At 42.9% G+C, this 25,903-nt stretch overlaps 1 protein-coding gene across 4 annotated transcripts in view; it reads left to right on the forward strand.

Moving 5' to 3' along the window:
- Nucleotides 1-9,884: 9,884 nt before the first annotated feature.
- The window catches only part of PRTFDC1 (phosphoribosyl transferase domain containing 1), a 94,226-nt gene continuing 78,207 nt past the window's right edge, over nucleotides 9,885-25,903 (forward strand). Inside the window, exons 1-3 of one of the 4 annotated variants that reach the window (XM_036844879.1) lie at nucleotides 9,885-9,967; nucleotides 18,214-18,320; nucleotides 24,285-24,468. In XM_036844879.1, coding sequence (XP_036700774.1) covers nucleotides 18,217-18,320; nucleotides 24,285-24,468 — 288 coding nt within the window. In that variant the 5' untranslated portion in view covers nucleotides 9,885-9,967; nucleotides 18,214-18,216. Of the gene's footprint in view, nucleotides 9,968-10,364; nucleotides 10,465-10,561; nucleotides 11,076-13,023; nucleotides 13,262-18,213; nucleotides 18,321-24,284; nucleotides 24,469-25,903 lie in introns of those variants that run through there. The other 3 variants (XM_036844876.1, XM_036844877.1, XM_036844878.1) reach the window with 3 other exon arrangements.

The following is a 25,903-nucleotide window of genomic DNA, read 5'->3' on the forward strand; positions in this document are numbered from 1 at the left end:
AGGTCAGGTGGTAGGTGGTGGAGTCTGATTTTAAAGCTGAGTCTGCCTGACTTGGAGCCAAAAGCCTAAAACAGAGTACCATAAACTTTTCATTAGTCTAGGTATTACTTTATGGACTACAGTAAAAGCACATTGTTTTTGTAGTAGTCTATAGTTAAGAATTAATCACAAATTCAAACAGACTTTTCTTATTAGTTCCAATTACTAAGCTTTTAACATATGTTAGCTAATGCTCTTCCCTCAAACCTCAAAGTGTTTTTGCAATAAAATTTTATTCATGTTCAGTTAAAAATCCCATGAGATTTACTATGATTTTCCATTGAAGAAAGACATTAATATTGCAAGCTAAATTTAGAACCATATATCAAGAGCCTTAAAATATTTACATCCTATAACTTAGGAATTCAATTTCTAGAGAATTTTTCCTCCAGAAATAGTTAAAATACATATAAATATTGTATTACAAACATAGTTATTTATATGTTTTTATAAAATCAGAATTCGGAAGTAATAAAAATATATTGAGGAATGGTTAAATAAATGATGACATTGCCATTTCAAGTGATATTTATAAAGAGCTTACTATACCATGGAAAAACACTTGAGTTATATGTTTATTTTACTTAGTGTGTGAAGCAGAGAAGCAGGGCATTATAGAGTAAGCATTTAGTCACAACCGTGTAAGATAAACTTTCCAGAATCGCAAAATTAGAAGATACCAAACACGTTTAAAATGCCTTTGTATTGTACTCTTATTTTTCTATATTTTCGAGTTTAAAATAATTTGCACGTACTAATTCTAAAATGAAAAAACACATTTTAATTTTCTTTTAAAAACGTTATAGGCCAGTAAGATGGCAGAATGAGAGCTCCCCGGCTTGTGTCCCCCACGGCAACAGTACTTTGGTCATCCTCAGACAAAAGTGCCTTTGTGGGAGCTCTGGATCCAGGTAAGAGGTTGTGAAAGCCTGATGGAGCCCAAGATCGTCGAGGGTCGCTTTAAGAAGGCACGCCCACACCCAGGCGGCAGGCCCACTGACCGAGGTCCCAACAACAGGCCCAGAAACAGGCTCTTCTCCCTGTGGACTTGCCAACAGCACCATTCCCCAAGGGACTCACGAGGATAACTGGCCTGCCAACCTCAGTCCCAGTTGAGGACCCTGAAGTGGCCTGTGACCCAGCTCCAGTCCCTCTCGGCCACAATCCAGAAGGAGTCCTGCTCACCCAGGGACCCATGCCCGTCAGTGACCCTGGAGGAAGGCCCACCAACCTTGGTCTGATGGTGGAGCCTGAAGTGGCCCTACAGCTTGGCTCTAGCCCTTCTCAACCATGGTCTGAGAGTAGTCTTGACCACCCAGGGACATGATGGGAGACGTGGTCCTTCACATTCCTGATGGTGGGCCTGCTGACCTTGCTTTGTTTACATATCCTGAAGCAGCCCTGTGACCTCGCTCCAGCGCTACTTAGCCATGGTCCAGAGGCAGTTCGGCTCACCCAAGAACCCAGCAGGAGACATGCCTCCCCATGCCCCTGGAAGTAGGCTTGCAGACCTCAATTCCTGCTGTGGATCATAAAGCAGCCTCTCATCTCAGCTCAGTCCCTCTCAGCCATGGTCCAGGGCAGTCCTGCATGCGCAGGGATCAGTCCTGCATGCGCAGCAGGATCTCTCCCAGGAACCTGGTGGGAGACACACCTGTCTGTGTACATGATAACAGGCCAGCTATCTGCAGATCCAATTGCAGACCCTGAAGTGGACAGTTGTCCCAGCACCAGCCCTACTGACCAAGGTCCTGGAGCCATCCAACCAGAGACCAAACAGGATCCATGCCCACCTGAGCCCCTGGTAATAGGCCCACCAACATCATGAAACACCACTGCGGACCCATACCCCTGAACAACCAATGGATCAAGGAAGAAATCAAACAGATCTTGAGACAAATGAAATGGAAATGAAAATGGAAACACATACCAAAGCTTATGAGATGCAGCAAAAGCAGTTCTAAGAGGGAATTTTTCAGTGATAAATACCTACATTAAGAAAAAAGAAAGATCTCAAATTTACACCTAAATTTACACCTATAGGAACTAGAAAAAGAAGAACAAACTAAGCCGTCAGTTAGCACAAGAAAGGAAATAGCAAGGAAGAGCATAAATAAATAAAAGACCAGAAAAACTTTAGAACACATCTATAAAACTAAGAGTTGGCTTTTTGAAAAGGTGAACAAAATTGGCAAAACTTTAGTGAGACTAACCAAGAAAAAATACATAATATAAATAAATAATTTTATAATAAAATAACAAAATTATAAATAAAATTATAAATGGAAGAGGAAACATAACTGATACCACAGAAATATAAAGGATCATAGGAGACTACTATGAATAATTATATGCCAACAAATTAGATAACATAGAAGAAATGGATAAATCCCTAGAAACATACACCTCTCATGACTGGATCATAAAGAAATAGAAAATCTGAAGAGTCCAGTAATGAGTAAAGAGATTGAAGCAGTAATCAAAAATCTCCCAACAAAGAAAAGCCCACAACCAGATGGTTCCACTAGTGGATTCTACCAAACTTTTACTGAAGAATTAATGCTAATCCTTTTCAGACTCTTCTAAAAAATTAAAGAGATGGAAACACTTCCAAACTTTGGTTATGAGACTAGCGTTACCCTCACACCAAAGCTAGATAAGGACAGTACAAGAAAAGAAAATTACAAACCAATATCCCTGATGAACATAGATGTAAAAATCTTCAACAAAATACTAGCAAACAAAATTCAACAGCACACGAAAAGTATCATACACCATGATCAAGTGAATTCTATGCCTGAGTTGCAAGGATGGTTCAACATACACAAATCAATAAATATGATATACCACATTAGCAAGATAAAGGATAAAAATCATATGATCATCTCAATAGTTGGAGAAAAAGCTTTCGACAAAATTCAACATCCTTTCCTGATAAAAACGCTCAACAAATTAAGTATAGAAAGAATGTACTTCAACATAATAAAGACCATATATGATAAGCCCACAGCTAACATCATACTCAGTGGTGAAAAACTGAAAGCTTTTCCTCCAAGATCAAGAACAAGAAAAACGTTCTCACTCTCACCACTTCTATTCAAGATAGTACTGGACATCTTAACGTGAGTAGGCAAGAAAAAGAAATAACAGGCACCTAACTCAGAAAGAAAGAAGTAAAACTGTCTCTCTTTGCAGATAACATGATCTTATATATAGGAAACCCTAAAAATTCCACCAAGAAACTGTTAAGAGCTAATAAACAGATTCAGTAAAATTGCAGGATACAAAATCAACATACAAAAATCAGTTGTGTTTCTATGCACCAGCAATGGACTATGTGAAAAAGAAATGAAGAAAACAATCCCATTTACAATAACATCAAAAAGAATAAAATACTTAGGAATAAATTTAACCAAAGAGGTGAAAGAAATATGTACACTGAAAACTATAAGACATTGATGAAAGAAATTGAAGAAGACACAAATAAATGGAAAGATATCCCTTGTTCATGGATTGGAAAAATTAATAGTGTTAAAATGTCCATTCTACCCAAGGCAATCTACAGACTCAATGCAATCTTCATCAAAATGTGAAATACCTTTACCTATATCTAATGGAATATAATGTAATATTATATGTTATCGATTATATTTATGTTATGTATTCCATTATAATATACAATATATCCTGTTTTATATATAAATTATATTTTATTTCATATATATGTATAATATTCCACTATATACATATAGTAGAATATTATTCAGCCATAAAAGAGAAGGAAATCCTCCTTTTTCTGACAACATGGATGCATCCAGAGGACAGTATGCTAAATGAAATAAGACAAATACTGTATACTCTCACTTACATATAAAATCTAAAAAAGTAAACTCACAGAAGCAGAGAATAGAGTGGTAGTTTCTAAGGACTGAAGGTGTGGAGGTGGAAATTGGGAAATGATCAAAATGTACCAACTTTCAGTTATAAGACAAATAAGTTCTGGCCATCTAATATACAGCACAGTGACTATAGTTAATAATACTATCTTGTACGCTTTACATTTGCTGAGAGAATAGATCTGAAGTGTTCTCACCACACACACACACACACACACACACACACACACACACACAAAGATAACTGTGTGATAACTATGGGGATGTGTTAATTAGCATGATTGTGGTAACATTTCACAATGTATATCTCAACTTACCACGTTTTACACCTTAAATATACACAATTTTTATTTGTCAATTATACTCAATAAAGCTGGAACAAAAACAAAAAATTAAAATTAAAAGTTATGAACAGAATTACTAAAACTTAGCAAATTCGACCGTCTGTGAGTCAAGTTCAACTTGCCACGAATCCCACTGGTGCAGCTAAGGTAGTGAGTGTAGTTAGAGATCCCGAGGTAGAAAACACAGAGAGAACTCAGTTCCTTCAAGTACAAACCACAGGACTATTAACGTGGGCACTGCAATAGATTCCCATTGTCCTGGATGTGATAGCTCCTTAGAAGCAACCAGGAGCCCAGTATGCCCAGGCCCTTGTATGACTTGCTATATCACATCCCAACTTTGCCACTTGGTTCATCTGGATACCCTATATGCTGGCAGTGTCTCAAAGCAATGGTCTTTGGAAGCCACCGCACTATCACTGAAAGAGACCAAAAGGAAGTGCCACAATGAGATACCTTGCCTCTCTCTTGCTACTCTGAAGGCTGATCTTGTTCATAGCTGGGGGAAAAAAGAAAGTATGCATGGCAGAGGGAATGGGGGTGGGCATGGGGGTAAGTTCTTTGTCTTTTAGGACAAGTCCCATGTCAACTGGAAGGATGGCATAAATTGCAAAGTCATGGCCTTTCAGAGGTTGAGAAAGCCCTTAGCCATGTCCATTTAAGTTCTTTTTGCATATATATTTTTTAAATTTATTTATTTATTTATTTTTGGCTGTGTTGGGTCTTTGTTTCTGTGCGAGGACTTTCTCTAGTTGTGGCGAGCGGGGGCCACTCTTAATCGCAGTGCGCGGGCCTTTCACTGTCGCGGCCTCTCTTGTTGCGGAGCACAGGCTCCAGACGCGCAGACTCAGTAGTTGTGGCTCACGGGCCTAGCCGCTCCGCGGCATGTGGGATCTTCCCTGATGAGGGCTCGAACCCGTGTCCCCTGCATTGGCAGGCAGATTCTCAACCACTGCGCCACCAGGGAAGCCCGCATACTTTTAAAGAGGAAAAAAAAAAAAACCCCAATGCATAGTTGGAAAACAATGTTATATTTTAAATATTTAGTCCTCTCAGATGTATCTTTAAGACCATATAAATTGCTTATTTCAAGATAACAAGTATAAATTTAAATAATTTATAATAATGCAATTTAAAAATACTTTTATAAAACACCCTCTAAAAAGGTTTGCATGGTACAAAATGTTTGGGAAACATTCCATTTTGCTACAGTCTTCTTGAATATTGACAGTGCAGGTTGGCATCTTAAAGGCTTCCAGACATTCCACAAGATAGAAGGGTTTAGCTTTGCTTATCCCATTGTTTCTCAAGCCTAATGAGTCACAACATCTTTTTCAAGCATAAAGAAAAGTGAATCGAGGACTTCTCTGGTGGCGCAGTGGTTAAGAATCTGCCTGCCAATGCAGGGGACACGGGTTCAAGCCCTGGTCCGGGAAGATCCCACATGCTGTGGAGCAACTAAGCCCGTGCACCACAGCTACTGAGCCCGTGTGCCACAACTACTGAAGCCTGCGTGCCTAGAGCCTGTGCTCCACAACAAGAGAAGCCACTGCAATGAGAAGCCCATGCACCGCAATGAAGAGTAGCTCCCGCTCATCGCAGCTAGAGAAAACCCGCGTGCAGCAACGAAACCCAACGCAGCCAGAAATAAATAAATAAATTTATTTTAAAAAAAGAAAAGTGAATCGAAACACACTTTGGGAAGTGTTTCTCTAGGTATGTCCGTGTCCAAATCTCTTTTTTCTTTCTCAGTCTCTTTTCCCATGTGAGACATCAGACCTCAAACTACTTCTCCCCAGCCTCTTTCCCAAGCTCCCTCCACCTCGACCCTAAAATACAACCCAGAACCTGGCAAGAACTGGATCAGTTCCTGAGATATTGCTGGTGGGTTTCGTATATCAACTCTGATCTGAAGAGAATCCATGTTCAGCCAAGAGAACATTCAGTTCCCATTCCACTTGGTCCTTAGTCTCCCCACACCAGCAAAAGTTTTCATCAACTAAGGTCTCCTTGTTTTGTGTGTGTATGTGCGTGTGTGTGTGTGTGTGTGTGTGTGTGTGTGTGTGAAGTGGACATCTTTCCATTAGAAACTTGGCACTGGCTGAGGCACCAATTAATTTTGCATAAGCTGCCACTGCACCATTAGAGGCTAATCCGTTCATTCATAACCACAAGGTATTGTGTTAGGGTCATGTACATGACTTGTGCCTCCAGCACTATGGATTTATTTAGTCCTTAGCCTCTAGTTCCTGCAGCTGTGTCCTTTCAATGACTGCTTTATGGTGGCCAAGAGCGTTGAGGTCGCCTGCCAGGACTCTGAGATCTGGAGGAACACATGGACACATTATTCCCCTACTCTGAAGCTATCCAATTCCTGTTCCGGTCAGATGGGGAGATACTGGGAGGATATCTCTGAAGCAGCCCAGCACTTACTGTTGATGATACTACTCATGCCTGACATTACTGCAAAAGAACGGGCAAATTTATCCTCCATGTTCTTCAGTGGAAGGTTAATTACCAGTGAAAGTGTAATAATGCAAAACATAATTCTGAATGTAGCTCCTGGGTTTCTTTGTAAGAACCGTTATGGAGCCGTTATTTTTTTTACTCTAAGACTACGCATTGGATCCAGTCTGCTTCAAACAAGAAGCCAGGAAAGAGGGCTTGCTATGCTAATTGAATACTAATTAGGCTTTTGCTTAAGTGGTTGTGTGTTACAATTATTTGCAACTATATTTTTTTCTGTATTTATGTTGAGGGAAAAAAAAAATACCTGAAAGGTAGCAAGGTTCTTACTTAGGCTTAATATCTGGAAGAAAGTATCTTGCCACTTTTTTTTTTTTTTTTTTTTTTTTTTGTACTTGTAACATTTGTAAAGGGTTTTGTTCTGCACTAAGAAAAAGCAAAATATCATCATCATTATTACTGGCCTTTGTTCACAATGGATTTCATCCAGACTCTAATCAGTTACTCTGTGACTAACAATCTGAGTCACTAAGTTTCACATGTTTATGGATTTCAACACAATTCCCAGGCCGAGCATTTTTTTGTTTATTTTCATGTTTCAGGACTCAAAAAACTAAATGCCCTTCCGGATTTCGAATCTGGTGTCACTGAGTGACTGGCTCTGAACAACTCAGCACATAGACTGAATCACTCCTTCAACAACAGATTAACACTGGCAAAAGGTCAAGAACTAACCAAACTGGCAAAAGGTTAGTATATACTTTTAGGACAAAGTTTTTAGCCTGGTGGAGAATTCAGGTAAACATAAATATTTGTGTTTACACCATGGTAATGGTACTAGACAGTTTCAGAATTGAAAATGCAGGAACCTCCAACTAAAAGGGGATTAAGAGAAGGACAAAAAAATGCAAGTATATTTACTGGTTATTAACTTTGTAAAGATCTACGTCTTTATCCTTACAGCTTCTTCAAGGGAGTATCAGAAAATGGACAATCTGAGCTAAAACATCCTTTTTTATGGAAAATTCCATTATTTTAATAATTTTCTCTTTCTACTGTATCCATTCTCATACCAGTCCCATCTTGTCCCTAGATTATAACTGTCCGTGGTTGGTCACCCTACACCCATCTTAAAAAGGCAATTACCCTGTCATTTTGCCCATCAAATAACTTTATAAACATCTGGTCACACATTGTCACAGCATCTCCAATTAATAACACCTTACAGTTTTATAGCACTCTTCAAAGGATTCTCTTGCATGTTAGCTCACGTTAATCTCATCTTCATATGCAGTAGAGCAGAAATGTAGTGCCCCTCTTACCGATGAGAAAATTGAGGCATATTGATGGATGTAATTGGCTTAGCCTCAGTGGCTCACGTCATATGGATTATTGCTAGAAAAATCAGAATCCTGGTCTGAAGCCATTGCACTAGACACATAACAGAAATTTGAGATTTAAAAAGAATTTTTGCTTCTAAGTCCTCATATGCAAGATTAAGAGTAAAGTCTGGACAAATGATTTGTTATTCTTGGGTATCATCGGTTCTTGCAAATGCTATTTGTGATATCAAATGTATATTGTATTACATTAATGCTGTCCAAAGTATAGAAGTATAACTAGATCACACAAAATGTTATCAAAATATAAAAAGATAATAAATAAAATGAATTGAATTTTAAACGATTTGTGCGTCATTCTGTATCCTTCATAGGATGTCCTATGGGTCTCTACGGGATGTTCTTGAGTGTGCATTCTTACGATTCCTGTTGTCATTCAAGTAAGTGACTTTTTTTTTTTTCTATTGTGAACCTATTGGATTTTACATTTAATTAATGGCCTTTCTAAGGAAAGATTTATCTACCATTTCCTTTACATCTTCCACAGTGCCTGGGCTGGGCACACAGTAGTAGCTTTTTGATTTCAGTAGAGCAGCTACATCTGTAACCTATTTTGAAGTTTCTTGTCCCTAAGGCCCATGTACCAGCACTGAGCTTCCTATGGGTAAATGTGATTTTGCAGCAGTAAGACAGTGGGATTCCTTAAGGCATGGTTGGTGAACCACTGCATCACATTCACCTGAGTGTCTTGGTGCAGATGTCTGAGTCTGAACACACAGCTTCTCCACCATAACCTACCGAGTAGGCGGGTGGCTGCCTCCCCAGAAGAGTCTTCTGAACTCTAAAGCTGGATCACCACTTTTCAGTTTCTGGAAGTTTTAATGACTTTGGTTGTGAAGATGCTTCCTGGGCCTGGCCTTTGACAATGAAAATAGAAGATGGTCCCTCACTTTTGAGAAAAGAGGTCAGACTATAAAAATGGCCCAAAACAAGGACGTCTGACACTTCCTGAGAGAAAATGTTTACCTGTGCAAGAAACACTGTCACCCAGTTTATGGGAGCCAGTCCGCAAGCACAGCACCTAATTTCAGCAATCCACGGGGCTGCCTTCCTTCCACGTGCTGGCACTTAGGAGAGGACAAACAGGGCTGAGCACGGCCATGTCGGAATGACTAACATTTTTCCAACTCAGAGTGACATTACTGATTGATAACTATTTTCCCCTCAAACCAAGCAAAATCAGCATTCCTCTCCCTCCCTTGTGCCAGAACCCGAAGATGAACAAAATAGTCTTTCGGAGGGGCCCGAGTTCTGCTCGGGGCTTCAAACCTGAGCGGGGCTGCAAAGGATGAGGCGGGAGGGAAAAGACCAGGGCAATGAATGCATATAAAGGGAGAGCAGGGCCCTTGAGGAACGGACAAAGAACGGGGACCCTCATTCCGGGGAAGGCTGGGATCAGGGGTTGAATTAACAGAAGATTCATAAAAGAAGGCTTCTGAATCTGAGAAGAGCGACGGCTTTAAGCTGCAACCTGAAACAGTTAAAATCTGACCATACGTTCTTACAAAAGTGGTAAAGTAGATGATGTGTCAAACTTCTTTTTTTCGCCCTGAAAGGGGTAAAGGAAAGGCCCTATTTCCCAGTCCACATCCTGTAACCGCGGGCATGGTTCAGGGATAAGCCACCGCACGGCTCTTTCAAACGCCTGGCTGGGCAGTTCGAGGATTTTAAAAACACATCAGAGCTTCGCCCACAGCCGTACTTCGAGAATATCCTCTACCGCAGGCTCTTTCGCGGACTTACTTGGGATAAAGAGCGCCTAAAAGTCAGCAGGAAGGATTCAAGGACCTTGTCAGCCTGAAAGCTGGGACGACAGACCTAGGGAGGCGGGGGATCTGGGCACGCTTTCTGTTCCTGTAAAAACCGAGCCGCGGGCAGCCTGGGTCTCCCGGGTCCCCGCGGGGCTCGGGCTGGGGGCTCGCAGACGGGCGGTGGCCGCAGGGGGACCCGCGCGGGCGCCCGGGGAACGGCGCTCAGGTGGAGAGGACGCCGCTCTGCAGCTGCGCCCCGCGCCCCCGCCCCGGGCCCCGCCTCCCCGCCCCGCGCCCCGCGCCCGAGGAGACGCCCGGGTTGGGGGCGCGGGCCGAGGCGCTGGAGCCGCGCCAGGCGTGGGGTCGTCGGCGCGCCGCGGCTTGGTCGCCCGGCGGCCCGGGGCGGGGCGGGCCCCCTTCCCCTCCCCCGCCCTCCCACCTCCCCCCACCCCCTCCCGGCCCGTCACCGTCCTGGCTCCTTCCCGCGCGCTTCTTTCCTTCCCGCTTTCCCCGGAGAAACATGGCCGGGAGCCGTGAGGAGGCGCCAGACTACGGGCGAGGCGTCGTGGTAAATGCAAACTCCGGTTTCGGGGCCGAGTCGCGCGCTCCCCGCCCCTCCCTTGTTGGCACCCCTCCCCCCCCTTTTAGATTAAACGCCCGAAATGCATTCGGGAGAGAGCGGGCCACGGCTTTGTTCCTCCCTCGCGACGGGATCGCGTCCATCCTGCCCCTCCCCCAGTCTGACCCGCGCTTAACATCCCTTCACCCCGTGTCCTCAGTGTCCCCCCCTCCCCCCGCCAGGAATCCGCTACTCCCTCGTTAAGCCCGGGTGGTGCCGGCTCCCCACTCTCGCTGGCCGCCGGGAGTCACCTCCGGGCGCCGGGCGGGCCTGCGAGGACCCCCGCGGGCCGCTCCTGTGGGCCTCCTTCCTCTCGTGCTCCCTCCTGACTCGTCCAGCGCGGGCTTCACGTGCTGTTTTCAGAAGGGATACTCAGGGCGCTCCGGGGCAGCCAGGAAGTAGAGGAGCTCTAGTGGACGGAGCTTGAGCTTGGCAACCCGGGCGAGGGCTCTTTCTGTGGGGCCTCTGCGCGGGCTCGGGACACGCTAGCGCCGTCGAGCGAGCCTCCGGTTCGGCAGAAGGGAAACAGCACGCTGGGCCCGCTGAGCCAGCTAGAGACGGTGTGTACAGAGTAGCTAGTAGTGTGTCCGAATGAGAAGGTGGGGGAGGATGGGGTCCCAGACCAGAGCCTCTTTATCCCTGGGGATCCCTCGAAGTCAGCCAGCGCCCGGTGGGTTCCCATCGCTCGGTGTCCTGGAATCAAATCTGGTCTTGGCCTGTGGCGCCGGCTTCGGCTTGGTTTAGAATGGTCTCTATGGAAGGTGGTAGTTTTAACGCGTCAGGTTTAAAGTGACCCGGTGGTGAGGGTGCGGTGTGGGCTAACTTGCTACATTAAGAGTCTTTGTTCAGGGATCAGCCTCTAATGCACGGATAATCTGTGTGTGACGGGGAAGGGACTACAGGATAGGAGCGTTCTGCTAGGAAACATCTCACAGCCTAACCGATCTGTTCAGGTTGAGCCGTGTTGCCCAGTATTAATTTCAAAGCCGGGCCTTTCCTTCTTAAAGGAGGAGTTCATTTATTTATTCATTCCACTCACGTTGACTGTCCTGCTGTGTTCCAGACCGTGTTCTAGGCTCTGGGGAAACAAAAAGCCCTGTGTTGGTGGAGCTCACATTCTAGAGGGGAACACAGGCAAGCAGTAAGAAAGCAAATACACAACGAAGATACTTTCAGAGAGTGATAAGTGCAGTGAAAAGACAAGAGCAATGAGATGGAGAGTGGTTGGCAGAGGGCTGGGGATGCTGCTTTAGCTCAGGCAGAGCAGCCCCTCGGTGACATCTGAGCCAAGAGCTGAAGGCTAAGCAGGAGGTAGCCACGTGAAGACTCTGAAGAAGGGTCTTCAAGACAGCGCCTGCCAAGGGCAAAGAAATCATTACATTCTGAGAAGGAATCATGACATCCAGGTTACGCTTTAAAAAAAAAAAAGGATCATTCCAGTTGCCATGGAGAGGATGGTCAGGCCTAGACTTGGGGTGCGTTGGAGGGGGATGAAAACGTAAAAGGGGAAATCACTAAGTTCAATTCTGGGCAAGTTGAGTCTCTAGTACCTGTAAAGCCTATGGGTCAGGATGCACAGGAGGCAATTTGAAATTCCTGTTTGGAATTCAGGAGGGTGATTGGATAGATTTGGAAATTGTCAGCAAATAGAAAAATATCTGATGCTTGGCAGTGGATAGGGATGCCCAGTGAACATGGAGAAGAAAGGTGAAACTATTGTTAAGGGTAGAAAGCCCCAAATGTAACAGGCCGAGTGGGAGAAGCCAGATAAGGAGACCAAGAATGAGTAGCAAAGTAGGAGAGAGCAGACGGGGTGGTAGGTGCCTAGGGAACAGCGTTTTGTGGAGGTGAGGAGGCTAAGAGGTCAGCAGGAGGGGCAGATGCCTCAGGAAGAGCAAGCGGCATCACGATGGAAAAGACGAAGCCATCAGTAGTGAGAGTCTTTTAAACAACTATTTCATCGGTAGAACGGTTAAAGTATAGTGCTAGTATCTAATAACAGATAGTCTTAAAAACGAATGAGGTCGGTCGATGTGACTCATAGGAACGGTAGATTGTTAAAGTCTAAAAAGCAAATGATGGAACAGTAAGTAGCCCAATCTATCACTGTGAAAAGAAGCTTTCTCAAAAGCAAGGTAATTTGGTGAAAGATGCAGGAAGGTAGTGAGAGGGTCCACCAAGGTTGGAAATAATCAGGGTATAATGGAGATCATCCCTGCCTTTATGTCATTCTCTCCAGTAGAACTTGGGATAATTACATTAATATCAAGTTGGATATGGGCAGGCAAGGTAAATTCAGAATGAATTCAAGGTGCTGATGGAAGGGTTGAGAGGAAAAGGAAAGCTCAGGAGGGTAGGTAATACGGGGAAAGCAGAGAGCACTCAAGGATGGGTTGGAAAAAATCAAAGGGAAATTTTAGTACCAGTGGAAAAGGGGACAGGTAGTAATGGCAAGCATTTATTGAGCACTTGCTATGTGGTTTTCCTGTATGATTCATTTAATCCTCACAAATCTTCGAGGTAGGGATATTAATAATCCCCAGTTTACAGAGGAGGAAGCTGAGGCAATGATAAGCAATCGCCAAGGTCACATGATTAGCAAGTGGCAGAAGCAGGAGTTGAAGCCAGCTTTCCAGCACGTGCTACATGGGAAGCTGTGCTTCTGGAGAAGAATGTCAAAGGGGAGGCTGCTGTGGCGGATGGGATGTGGCTAAGGTGGACCGGAGGCGAAGTCACTTGAGCTAAGGTAGGTGAAGTTACTACAAGATGGAGTAGCTAGAAGGATCATCAGGGCGTGTACTGGAGTGTCCAAAATGAGGTGGAGAAGAGAAGTCTGAGTTGGTAGAAACTTGGTGATAAAGATGGGAAGGGACATAGAGCCAGATGACTTGAGCCTAAAACGAGAAATACAGTTCGTGCAAGAGAAGGGAAAATGAAGAGACTGAAGATGGCTCTTGCCTACAAATGGCTTTCAGTTTACTCGGGGAGGTAGGACATTAGTAGATTATTAACAGTAAATGGGAGCAGGTGCTAATTACCAAATCGGAGATGTAGACCCTGAGTTTAGAAACTTTGCTCAGGATAGACTGGCTACCAGTGTCCCCCGTACCATGCCGCACACACACACCTCAGTTGGTATATCTTTGTTGCTTCTCAGGGAGAGAAAAGATTTCTCTACCTCTCTGGTCTTTGGGGATCAGGTTATTAGATATGGTTTACTTTTACAGAACCATTATCAAAGAAGCATAGTTAGTGCCTACACATGTGAGTTTGGTAGGAGTAAGGAGAAGAGAAAATCTGAAATGATTGTGCTTCTGTTATGGCATCTCCCTCCCCCTCCCCCCATGGAAACGACTTTACTAGATGTGATGAGTTTCCCCTTCCGGGTATAGAGCCCCCCACAGAAGAGGAAGGCATGCAGATACAGGATGTTATTTGGTCTGTGGAGCCCCCCTTCATTCCCCTGGTAGCAGAACCTGGGACCCTTCTTTGAGGACACAGCTTCGAGTCAGTTTCTCAACGTGTGGCTCTGAGGCATCCCTCACAGTGCACCCCCTTCCCTGGCTCTGGGGCTGGACCAGTGACCCCAGCTGGGCCAGTTGATGTTCTTGTCTGGGATTCCCAGAAGCAGAGCTGTGGGACGAGACACCCTTCCTCTCTAACAGTGGATGGGTGGATGTGAACCTGAAATTGGCGGCCACTGTGATCACTGCCTGAAGGAGAGAGTAGGGCCCAGGGTTTGGGGCTTAGCAGCAGAGAGGAGCCGAGGTTAGCTTTTTTTTTTAAAGATGTTGATGCAAATACTTTTAAAAAATTTTTAAAAAAATTTTTGGTTGCTTTGGGTCTTCGTTGCTGCACGCGGGCTTTCTCTAGTTGCAGCGAGCGGGGGCTACTCTTGGTTGCGGTGCGCAGGCTTCTCATTGCGGTGGCTTCTCTTGTTGAGGAGCACGGGATCTAGGCGCGCGGGCTTCAGTAGTTGTGGCACGCGGGCTCAGTAGTAGTGGCTCGCGGGCTCTAGAGCGCAGGCTCAGTAGTTGTAGCTCACGGGCTTAGTTGCTTCGCGGCATGTGGGATCTCCCCGGACCAGGGCTCGAACCCATGTTCCCTGCCTTGGCAGGCGGATTCTTAACCACTGCGCCACCAGGGAAGTGCCCCAAGATTAGCTTTTTGTATGTGTTTCCAAACTATTTTTCTCCCTAGGGGTTACAACTTGAAAAACAAGGCAAGAAATATTCTAAGCAAAAAATTTATTTCTGATGACTTAGAAAGAAGGTCTTCAGTATATCTTCCAATGGGGAAAAGAGAGTCCAAAGGAGTTCCGGGGTTTGCATGTGGTGTAAAATGGCTCAGTGTGTTTGTCACTTCCCCAGCTTGGCCATATTTTGCGTCTTTGAACAGAGAAGCCATTGTTCTGAATAAACTTAGAGCGTATTATCTGTGATACTGAAACTATTTAAAGACTTCTTGTTTTGATTTTTCAAAAAGCAGATGAAAAACATAATTATCTGCAGTCCCTAGCAGCCTTCATTCCTTCAGGTCTAGGACACATTTACAGTGCAATTTGCACGCACTATTAAGGATAAACCAGTGGTTCCCTCACTTCTAATTGTCTTTTATCTCTACAGTGAAAACTCACTATTTCAGACTCATTGGGAAATAGGCTGGTTTGGCTTATAGGATAGTTTTAGAGAAACACGTTTCTTCTACTTTGAAATTTACAGCTTTAACTAGGGTAATAAGACTTTGGCAGATAGGTTTAAAGCACTTCTTTAAATTAATTAACACGTAATTTGTAAGTAAACTATTGATGTTTCAGTACATCTAACTGGTTAACATTTACTGCAGCGTTCTGTAGACCAGATACTGATGTAAGAGTTTTATATCCATTATCTATCTTATTTAGTCCTTGAAATAGCCATATGAGGTAGGCATCGGCTCCATTTTATAGATGAAAACACTGTGACCCAGAGAGGTTAAAATGCCCAAGGTCCAACAGCTAGTAAATTCACCCCCGGGTGTGTTAGACTTCTAATCCGTGCTCTTAACCATTACTCCGTGCTGCCTCTGAGCTACAGATTACCAGTACAGTTTTTATATGTAGGTTTGTTTTGTCATTTTATCATTCTTTTCTTTTTGGGGGGCGTCATTTATTAAGCATTTATTATATACCTGGAGATGTGCTAGGAACTCTAAGTACATTATCTGCTCTATCTTTTTATCCTCAAAACAACCCTGTCCATGGGTTTTATTGTGTCTTATTTAAAGGAGGGGGAGATGAGTCTCAGGTGTAATTTTCCTAACATCATAGTAAGTGTCAGAGCTGAGCCCTAGACCAGGGACTAGGGAGTGGTCTCAGATTCAGCCAGGCAGGGGGTTCTACAGGATTTCCGTGGTGGGAGGAGTGGCCACTAGTTCATGCCGCTGCCTCTGGGAGGGCTGCAAGAGGCAGGGTGGGTGGTGTGCGTGGTCTGGCAGGGGAGCCAGAAAGTGCTGTGCCCTTGGGTGATCTCCCTGGGGCCTGGTGCTGGTCAGGCTTCTCGTCTGGTCTTTGTCGTGGTCTGCTAGTGCATCTTCTGGAATCTCCTCACGTTCAGCTGGCGGTTCAGGCTCTGACCAGCCGTTGTGGTGTTGATGGTGACAGCAGGCCCCAGGAGTTCTCAGGGTGGAAGCCCGAGTTGCTCTGTGCAGATTCAACAGTTGCCACCAGCTGATTTGCTGGTCAAGGCAGAGCAGATGTGATGCTCTTCAGATACGCAGATGACACATCATTTGACTGTCAGTCGGCCCACGGTAGGTAGGAATTTCTGGAGCCATGAACAGTGGTGCTCTTTATCACAAGGGGATAAACTGAGGATTGGGTAACGTGTGGGTGGAGACTGTGCCATTTATTCACTCACTTAACATTTTTGAGCTCCTGCCATATTCCGGGTCAGGGTTCTGAGCACTGGCGTTTCAACAGTGAATGAGACAGGCAAAGTCTCTACCAAAAGGAGCTAACATTCCAGTGGGAGGAGACAAGACAAAACACACACGCAGACGTACATATGTCACAAGCAGTGGGAACACACTGAGCTCTGAGGGGCACCAGGAGTTTGGGAGACGTGATGATAGAGCAGGAACAGTCAGCAAGGCCTCCAGAAAGAAGTGGGTCCTGACCTGAGTTTTTGTGGAAGATGCTGAGTTTGGGATACAGGGGTAGGGGGGACAGAGAGGGAGAAGGCATAGGTGCAAGACAAATGGCAGAACACAGAGCTGGGAAGGATCCTGAGTTGACTGGAGACCAATCTGAGGGCAGGAGGGGATGGTGTAGGCAACTAGGCTGGGAAATTAGGATAGGTCTGCATTATGAAAGGCCCTGGAAGCTTACAGCTGCATGGAGGAGTCTGGTGGAAGTGTACGGGAGTAACCGGAAATCCAGAGCCCATTCAGCTGTGGTCTGTCTTGGTGTCTGACACCTCCGTGTCACAGGTTTTCTGGATGACCTGAAAGTAAACGTAACTTGGTCTTCACCATCATTTCCTCTCCCGCCTCTTCGCTATCTAACCATCAGACTTGCGCGTCCTGTCCTAAGCAAGAGGAAGACTTGCTAGCAGGCTGTCCGCTATCTGAATATACCAGTTTTCTGGAGCAGTCGGCTCCCAACAGGACTGACTTACGTTCCCACCATAGCACAGCCTTTTGAAGTCTTTACTGTAATGACCCGACCACTCAGAAGTTTGGGTCCACAATAATCCCAGGAGACATGTACTTTTAGTAGGTAATCTTTCCCAGGCAGATGAGGTGATTACAGTGCACAGACATGTAAGAGTATATATAATAATATATTATAATAATGTGGGGCGATCCCGTCTCTGTCAGTAGACAGCCAGACCTCGGAGATATGGTGGGTTCGCTTCCAGGCCACCAAAATAAAGCGAGTATCGCAATAATGAGTCACAAATTATTTTGGTTTCCCAGTGCATATAAAAGTTATGTTTACACTATACCATGGTCTATTAAGTGTGCAATAGCATTGTCTAAAAAAACAATGTACACACCTTAATTTTAAAATACTTTATTCCTAAAAAATGCTGAGCATCATCTGACAGCACAAGGTTGCCATAAACCTTCAATTTGTAAAAAGCATACCATCTGCAAAGCGCAATAAAAGGTGTGCTTGTAATTACAAACATAATTTTACTTATAATATATTCATGATAGTATTTGTAATTTAGATATAAATTGTATATTTACATATGTGCACTCTTACAAACAATGCTATCAGGTTAGCTGTAAGACATTAAGTTGGTATTTTATCTTGTGATGCCAAAAGTCAGGAATGGAGTTCCCTGTTCACTTCAGTAGGTCCTTCGTCAGGTTACGTGAAACAAATTACCTTGTCCTACCTGGCTTCTCATAGGTTGACGGAATATAATTTTTTTTTTAATTTATTTGGCTGTACCAGCTCTTAGTTGCAGCTTGCGGGAACTAGTTCCCTGACCAGGGATTGAACCCAGGTCCCCTGCGTTGGGAGCGCGGAGTCTTAACTGCTGGACCACCAGGGAAGTCCTACAGAGTATAATTTAATGCCATATGGATTATCAGACCTAGTCTGTTTTCAATATTATTCTTTTTTTCAAATGATGCTCTTGTTTATTTATGTTTCTTAAAATAAATTTCCAATGAAAAATATTGTAACCAAGATAATTTGATTTGCAGATTATGGACGACTGGCCAGGGTACGACTTGAATTTGTTCACGTACCCACAGCACTATTACGGAGATTTGGACTATGTCCTCATCCCTCATGGCATTGTTGTGGACAGGTGAGTGTTCTTTGCCGTGTAAGTTTTGTCTAGCCCTCTCTTGTGTGAGTCAAATGGTACACTTGGGGACCCTCTTCCAGAGTCTCTTCTATATAATGGTACACAGAACTTTTATACTGCAGAGAATTTGGAATAAAATAAATCTGGGCTTTACATGAACTATTTACTGGGATATTTGTTCAGGGGAAATGGTGAGAAGGCTATACATATGGAAGGTGTTACATCACAAGTAACAGCCTCAAAATAACAATGTCCAAATGTAAAATAGATAGCTAGTGGGAAGCAGCCGAATAGCACAGGGAGATCAGCTCGGTGCTTTGTGACCACCTAGAGGGGTGGGATGGGGAGGGTGGGAGGGAGGGAGATGCAAGAGGGAAGAGAAATGGGAACATATTGTATATGTATAACTGATTCACTTTGTTATAAAGCAGAAGCTAACACACCATTGTAAGGCAATTATACTTCAATAAAGATGATTAAAAAAAAAAAAAAACAATGTCCTGTACAAACTGATGAAAATGAGGGTTGGGAAAGCGTTTATCTCACGTTTTTCACAGACTCTTAACCAGGGACAGTTAAGAGGTGACCTTTGCTTTCACAGGCCACACCCCTGAAGGCTTTTCCTGCGACTTGTGTTTATCTCAAATAAGTCATTTCTCACAGGTCGGCCAGTCTGTGCACAATTACGTTTTCAGTGGTAATGTTTTAGAAATAGAAATATTTGCAGCTTAAAAATAGCAGCACAGAACTGTTTCTCGAGTAGTGTTTCTAGTTCTTTTGGACCCGTCGACATAGATATCCTCTGGCTCCTTCCTAGCCAATTGGCTTTTCGAAAGCCAACATTTTCTCTCCTGTTCTAAGCCCCTAAGTCACCCTCATTGGTTTTTTGGCTTTCAGAGAGCCCCCTCCAGTTCAGCCCATCACAGGCTTCAGGATTGATAGGTCCTATCCCTTTAACAAAGCTTCCTTAATGCCCCGACTCTTGCCTTTCCATGGACCTCTAATTTCTTGTACAAAGATCAAGTACTTAAGCCTTCACATTTATATGAAAAGCAAGCTTCATGGATTTCAGACTCAGAAATTGGGGTGGGAGAGGCTCTGAGAAGCAGGAGCAAACTGAGACTTTGGGCTCCGCACTCTCCCCTTTTCCTTAAGCCGTTGTATTTCTGCCTCTATTTTTTTAAGCTGTTATATTCTTCTGAGTTAAAATTTAACTTGTAAAATAGATCCTCAGCCAAAGGAAAGTTTGAAAAGCGCTGGATGGTCACTATTCCCAGGATATTATCTTTCCATCAGTGCCTGTCTGTAAGCAAAAGGAAATGTCATTCTCTCACTCACATTCTAAGATTTTCCATTGGATAAGATCTGCACATTGTGTATTCTCTCAAACTATAGTATATTATTAAAATAAGGTCTAGTTTGTGGTTTCTCACAGCCTCAGGTGGTCTTCCATGGTATACAAGTTTTGATCCTTGAAAGGAAAAAAGGTTCTGTGATGAAATAAATGTAAGAAATTTGACATCTCCCAACTTGCTAAACCTCCGTGTTGGCAATTCGTATTAAAGATACAGATTCCTGCAAAGAAAAAGGGAGGGGTAGGGAAGAAATCTGCTTGACTTTAGCAGTTAAAGCACCTTTTTTGTGTAGTGGGTGTCTTTGTGCTCAGTTCACTTCTTAATAACTCTCAGAAGCATTTTCTCTTCACACGAGTTTGGGAACCCCTGGTTTAAACAAATTCCTGCTTTTCTCATCTGAAAATTAATTTATGACTTAAGTTAATTGCATCCTGATTTAGTACACGATTGAATCCTGGTAAGGTTACCGGTTCCCTCTACAGGACACTTACCCAGTGAACTTGTAAAAATGCATAATCTTAAGCTTTATGTCTAGAAATTCTGATTCAGTGGTCTGGAGTGGCGTCCCAAGAATGCCCTTTCCCACCTTTAAAAATGAATTTATTAAGATATAATTTACATACTACAAAAGTCACCCATTGTAGGTAAATGACTCAATGATTTTTGGTACATTTTTATGGTTAGGCAACCATCACCACCATCGTTTTACAATATTTCTATCATCACCAAAAGTTTGTTGTCAATCTCTGCTCCTGCCCCCACCATCAGGCAATCACTAATCTGATTTCTTTCTCTATAAATTTGTCTTTTCTGAGCACTTCATATAAATTAAATCATACAATATCTGATTATTGACTCATCAGTTGATGGACGTTTAGATTTCTAGTTTTTGGCTATTGTGAATAATGCTTCCATGAACATTCACGTATAAGTCTTTGTGTGGACATATCTTTTCATTTCTCTTGGAGAGGAATTCTGAGTTTCATGGTAAGTTTAAGAAACTGCCAATTATTTTCCAAAGTGGCTACACCATTTTACATTCCCACCAGCAGTGTTTGAGGGTTCCAGTTTCTCCACATACTTGCCAACATTTAGTATTGTTTGTCCTTTTAATTATAGCCATTCTAGTGGATATATAAAGGTATTTCATTGTGGTTTAAATTTGCATTTTCCTAATGATTAGTGTGCTCGTTAGCTATTCATACATCTTCTTTGGACAGATGCCTATTTAAGTCTTTAGCTGATTTTGCAGTTGGGTTGTTTCTCTTCTTATTGAGTTGTAAGAGTTCTTTATATATTCTGGACACAAGTCCTTTATCAGACATATGATTTGCAAATATTTCCCACTAGTATGTGGCTTGTCTTTTCATTTTATTATTGATATCTTTTAAGGAGAATGTTGGGTGAAGTATTCTACAAATGTCAGCCAGGTCCAGTTGGTATATGGTACTGTTCCTTTCAACTATATCCTTACTGGTTTTCTGCCTTGTTGGATCTGTCAAGTACTGAGAGAGGGGTGTTGAAGTCTCTAACTGCAATAGTGGATTCATCTACTTCTTACAGTTCTATCAATTTTTTGATACTCTGTTGTTGGGTGCAGATGCATGAAGGACTGTGATGTCTTCCTGGAGAATTGACCTCTTTTTAATACACTAATGTCAGCCTTTATTCCTGACAATTTCTTTGCTCTGAGGTCTGCTTTGTCTGAAATTGATACAGCTACTCCAGCTTTCTTTGGATTATGTTAGCATGGTACATCTTTCTCAACCCCTTTAATCTATCTGTGTCTTCATATTTAAAATGGATTTTTGGTGGACAACATATATTAGGGTGTTTTTTTGATCCACTCTGACAGTCTCTGCCTTTAATTGGTGTGTTTTGACAATTCACGTTTAAAGTGATGATTGATATACTTGGTTTAATCTCTACCATATTAGTAACTATTTCCTATTCATTGCCCTTCTTATTTTTTTAAAATAAATTTATTTATATATTTATTTATTTTTGGCTGCATTGGGTCTTCGCTGTTGCACGTGGGCTTTCTCTAGTTGCGGCAAGCTGGGGCTACTCTTCGTTGCGGTGCACGGGCTTCTCATTGCGGTGGCTTCTCTTGTTGCGGAGCACGGGCCCTAGGCACGCGGGCTTCAGTAGTTGTGGCACGTGGGCTCAGTAGTTGTGGCTCGTGGGCTCTAGAGCGCAGGCTCAGTAGTTGTGGCGCACGGGCTTAGTTGCCCCACCGGCATGTGGGATCTTCCCGGACCAGGGCTCGAACCCGTGTCCCCTGCATTGACAGGCGGATTCTTAAGCACTGCGCCACCAGGGAAGCCCCTGCCCTTGTTCTTTGTTTCTTTTTTTGTCTGCCAGTCTGTGAAAACTGTCTCCCCCGCAATGTGTAGCCTCTGATGATGTGCAGTTTATTTTTCTTGTTTTTCCTTTTAAGTTTTGCTCACCAGAGTTCATGCTTGTGTCAGAATAGCTTAATCTTCAGCCTAAGATTGGGTAGAGATTGTACTCAAACACCTTGAGCCAGGGAGGCTTCCACTCTTTGCTGATGAATGTGTGTGGGAGCCTGGCAAGCACATTCAAATTTCCAGCCTTTTTCAAGCCTTCCCTGGCTTTTACTTTCCACTGAGCTTTCCTGTGTCTCTGCCACACAGGCTTACGGGCTCCACCATCCAGGGATGTGTGGTGGCCTGGGCCCACACTAGTCTCTGCAGTGCATATGCACGGCTTCCGGTCAGCTTGGGATATGTGGAGAGTTTATTATCTGCCCCTCTCCCATGACTGTAACCTCCCGGAACTCTCTACTAAATCTGTGACTAGTCTGCCAGGTAGTTGCTCAAACAGGACTGCAACTTCAGGATAACGGGGCCCCTGGCCCTCCCTGTTGGCATGCTACCAAGATGGCCTTGTTAACTGACGGTGCTCCCCATCGGGTGAGCAGTGCCCCACCCTGCTTGACTACCTGGTTGAACGGTAGAGCAGATTGGGGGCCAGGGAGAGGGGACCATTCTCATACAAGAATACCACGGATCTGTGCTGTTTCTACCCAGTGTTCAATGTTTTCATGAATAAATGATTCTCAGTTTGGTGCATGCCTTTGGTTGATTTCCAGAGTGCTGAAATGGTTGCTTTTGACAGATTTGTCCGACTTTCTGCTTTCTTTTTGTGAAGAGGATGTGTTGACCTCCTCACTGCATCATGCTGGAAACAAGTGTCCCTTTTTATAGAACATCTGGCATGCTGGGGACTTTCCTGGCAGTCCAGTGGTTAAGACTTCGCCTTCCAATGCAGGGGGTTCAACTTCGATCCCTGGTTGGGGAGCTAAGGTTCCACATGCCTCATGGCCAAAAAAACCAAAACATAAAACAGAAGCAGTATTGTAACAAATTCAATAAAGACTTTAAAAATGGTCCACAACAAAAAAAAATCTTAAAAAAAAAAAGAATATTTGGCATGCTGATGTACATGTTTCGTTGATCATATTTTGAGAAACATTACCTGAAACCATGGTTGTCATTTTATATGTATATGTAGGCACATATACAAACACAAATAAAAAACCTATAAAAATATATAAAGTGAAGTATATACTTAGAAGTATATATACTTAGAAGTATATATATTATATATATATACTTAGAAGTATATATATTATATATATATACTTAGAAGTATATATATTATATATATATACTTAGAAGTATATACTTATAAGTATAGAAATATATAGAAGTATATACTTAGAAGTATATATACTTAGAAGTATATATATTACATATTTAGAACATATGTGATATAATATTTTATTTTTTCACATCATTCACTTCATCTGTTTTAAATCTAATTCAGTTTGAGGTGCCAGTGGGAATATTTTTAAAAGTGTGCACCTTAGATCCTACCTCCATTCAAGGTTTTAGTGTTGTATGGGTGTATGGGCAATGGACTTACACATATGAAACAATGAGAAAAAATACAATGACAGTTCCACATTAGGTGTTGGGTGCCAGCCCAAGGCTGCATCAGTGTAGAACTTCAGGAGACACTATTCAAACTATGATCTGTGGAGACGGTGTCCACTGAGATTGTCTGGAGCACCTTTCATATAGGTAACGTGTTATCTTCATCAAATATAAGTCAAATATTATTCTTTCGATAGTTATTATGGTCTTGACTTTTCCTCCAGTCTCGTCTAACGTGGTCAGGTGGGTGAGTCATTCTCCATTTCCTTTTTCTCTGCTTTAAAGGGAACGTAATATCACCACATACCATCATAGCCTTGTTAAAGCTAACAACCAGGCTCTGTAGTGATCAAATAATAGCCTTCGTGATCTTTGACATCATATTTTACACCTTAATCATTTTTTGTGATGCAGAGGAGCAAAAATGTATGATTGATGATGTGGTTATCAGAAATATGTTTTGAACACTTTCTCTTTGTCCAACTTTAACAAAGCTTCTTTATCTGTAAGCTTCTGTCTCCCAAGCCCTTCTCCACATTCTCCTGCATAATCTAATATGTAGAGTACATCATGCATTTTTTTGGGAAAGGAACAAAAATGCTCAGAAGTAATCATGCTTTAATATATCTTTTAATCCCTTCTTTCAGAATTGAACGGCTGGCTAAGGATATTATGAAAGACATAGGATACTGTGACATTATGGTCCTATGTGTACTTAAAGGAGGCTACAAGTTCTGTGCAGATCTGGTAGAACACCTTAAGAACATCAGTCGAAATTCCGATAGATTTGTCTCTATGAAGGTTGATTTCATCAGACTAAAAAGTTACAGGGTAAGTTATGATTTACTCCATTTTCATTATATGATGTTCAGAATGAACAGTGCTGTAAATCAAAGAACTAATAATATTATGAAGATGAAGGATGTATTTTATTTTAATTTGCAAGATACTACAACCTGTAATTCAGATAATATTCTTTGGGCAGGGGGAACCCTCCTATTATATTTCCCATATAGGGAAAGATGATTCAGGAATGATTCATGCTTTTTTTATGGTTATAAAGTTCAGTGGTTATTTCCTGGTGCCTAGTCTCACCAATGGCCGTGTTGAGAATGAGTGTTAAGGAAGTCCAGTGAATACAGACGTGTTTCTGCTCTGGATGTCACTGTTGGCCCTGGAGACCTGTGGGAGGGTGTCCCCCCCAGAGAGGAGTGTTAGTACTTGGGTGACTGCAGTCAGGGCCCGGAGGTAGAGAAGTAAAACCTGTAGGGACAATGAGTTATCAAGAGCAATGAGACAAGAACAGGGAACCTCCACCAGTCTGTGCTGGGTTTTCTTGGCCACCACTGGATGGAATTGATAGAGATTATTCTCCAAAGACGTCTGCCCTTAGCCTTCGCCTCTTTTCTCTATGCTGTTGCCTTTTGTGATGCTTTTTTAAAATAAATAAATAAATAAATAAATAAATTGCAGAGCACAGGCTCTAAGGCACGCCGTCTCAGTAGTTGTGGCTCATGGGCTCTAGAGTGCAGGCTCAGTAGTTGTGGCGCACAGGCTAAGTTGCTCCGTGGCATGTGGAATCTTCCCAGACCAGGGCTCGAACCTGTGTCCCCTGCATTGGCAGGCGGATTCTTAACCACTGCACCACCAGGGGACCCAGATGAGCTGTTTTTGATGAACTCAGAGTCGATTGACTAATCACCTAATCATGGGAGTGAATTCCTGTTATATTTACAAGTCACACCCACACGTAAGTGGAGGAGATTATACACAAAGGGTGTGTACACGATTATACACAAAGGGTGTGTACACGGGGGATAGGGATGGGAGGGCATCTTAGATTTCTGCCTACCGTTCTCTTTCTTTGACTCAGTTGCCTCAGCTTTTGAGTATCTGGCAAATTAGTTCTTATTTCTTAAGATACTCTGTATTTTCCTGATGACCTCTCAGGGCAGGATGAAGCTGGGGTTTTTTTGTTTTTGTTTTTTGTTTGTTTGTTTGTTTGTTTTTGCAGACATCTTAAACCTGATTTATTGGTTTCATCTTCTCTTAAAAATCTTTTCTCTCTTGAGGTGTCTTTCATCCTGATTTAAGTAGCTGTGCTTCCTTCTTAGAAGACATTTTTTTCTTTTTTACTTGACTCTGATTCTTACTGTATTTTTCCCCAGCAAACAGCTTTTTAAAAAAATCTTTTAAAATCTTAAAAAAATTAAAGTGAGGTTTATTGAAGCATAATTTACGTGCAATAGAATTTACCTCTTTTAGT

Source organism: Balaenoptera musculus, chromosome 2, assembly GCF_009873245.2.
Source record: "Balaenoptera musculus isolate JJ_BM4_2016_0621 chromosome 2, mBalMus1.pri.v3, whole genome shotgun sequence".
Classification (NCBI taxonomy): domain Eukaryota; kingdom Metazoa; phylum Chordata; class Mammalia; order Artiodactyla; family Balaenopteridae; genus Balaenoptera; species Balaenoptera musculus.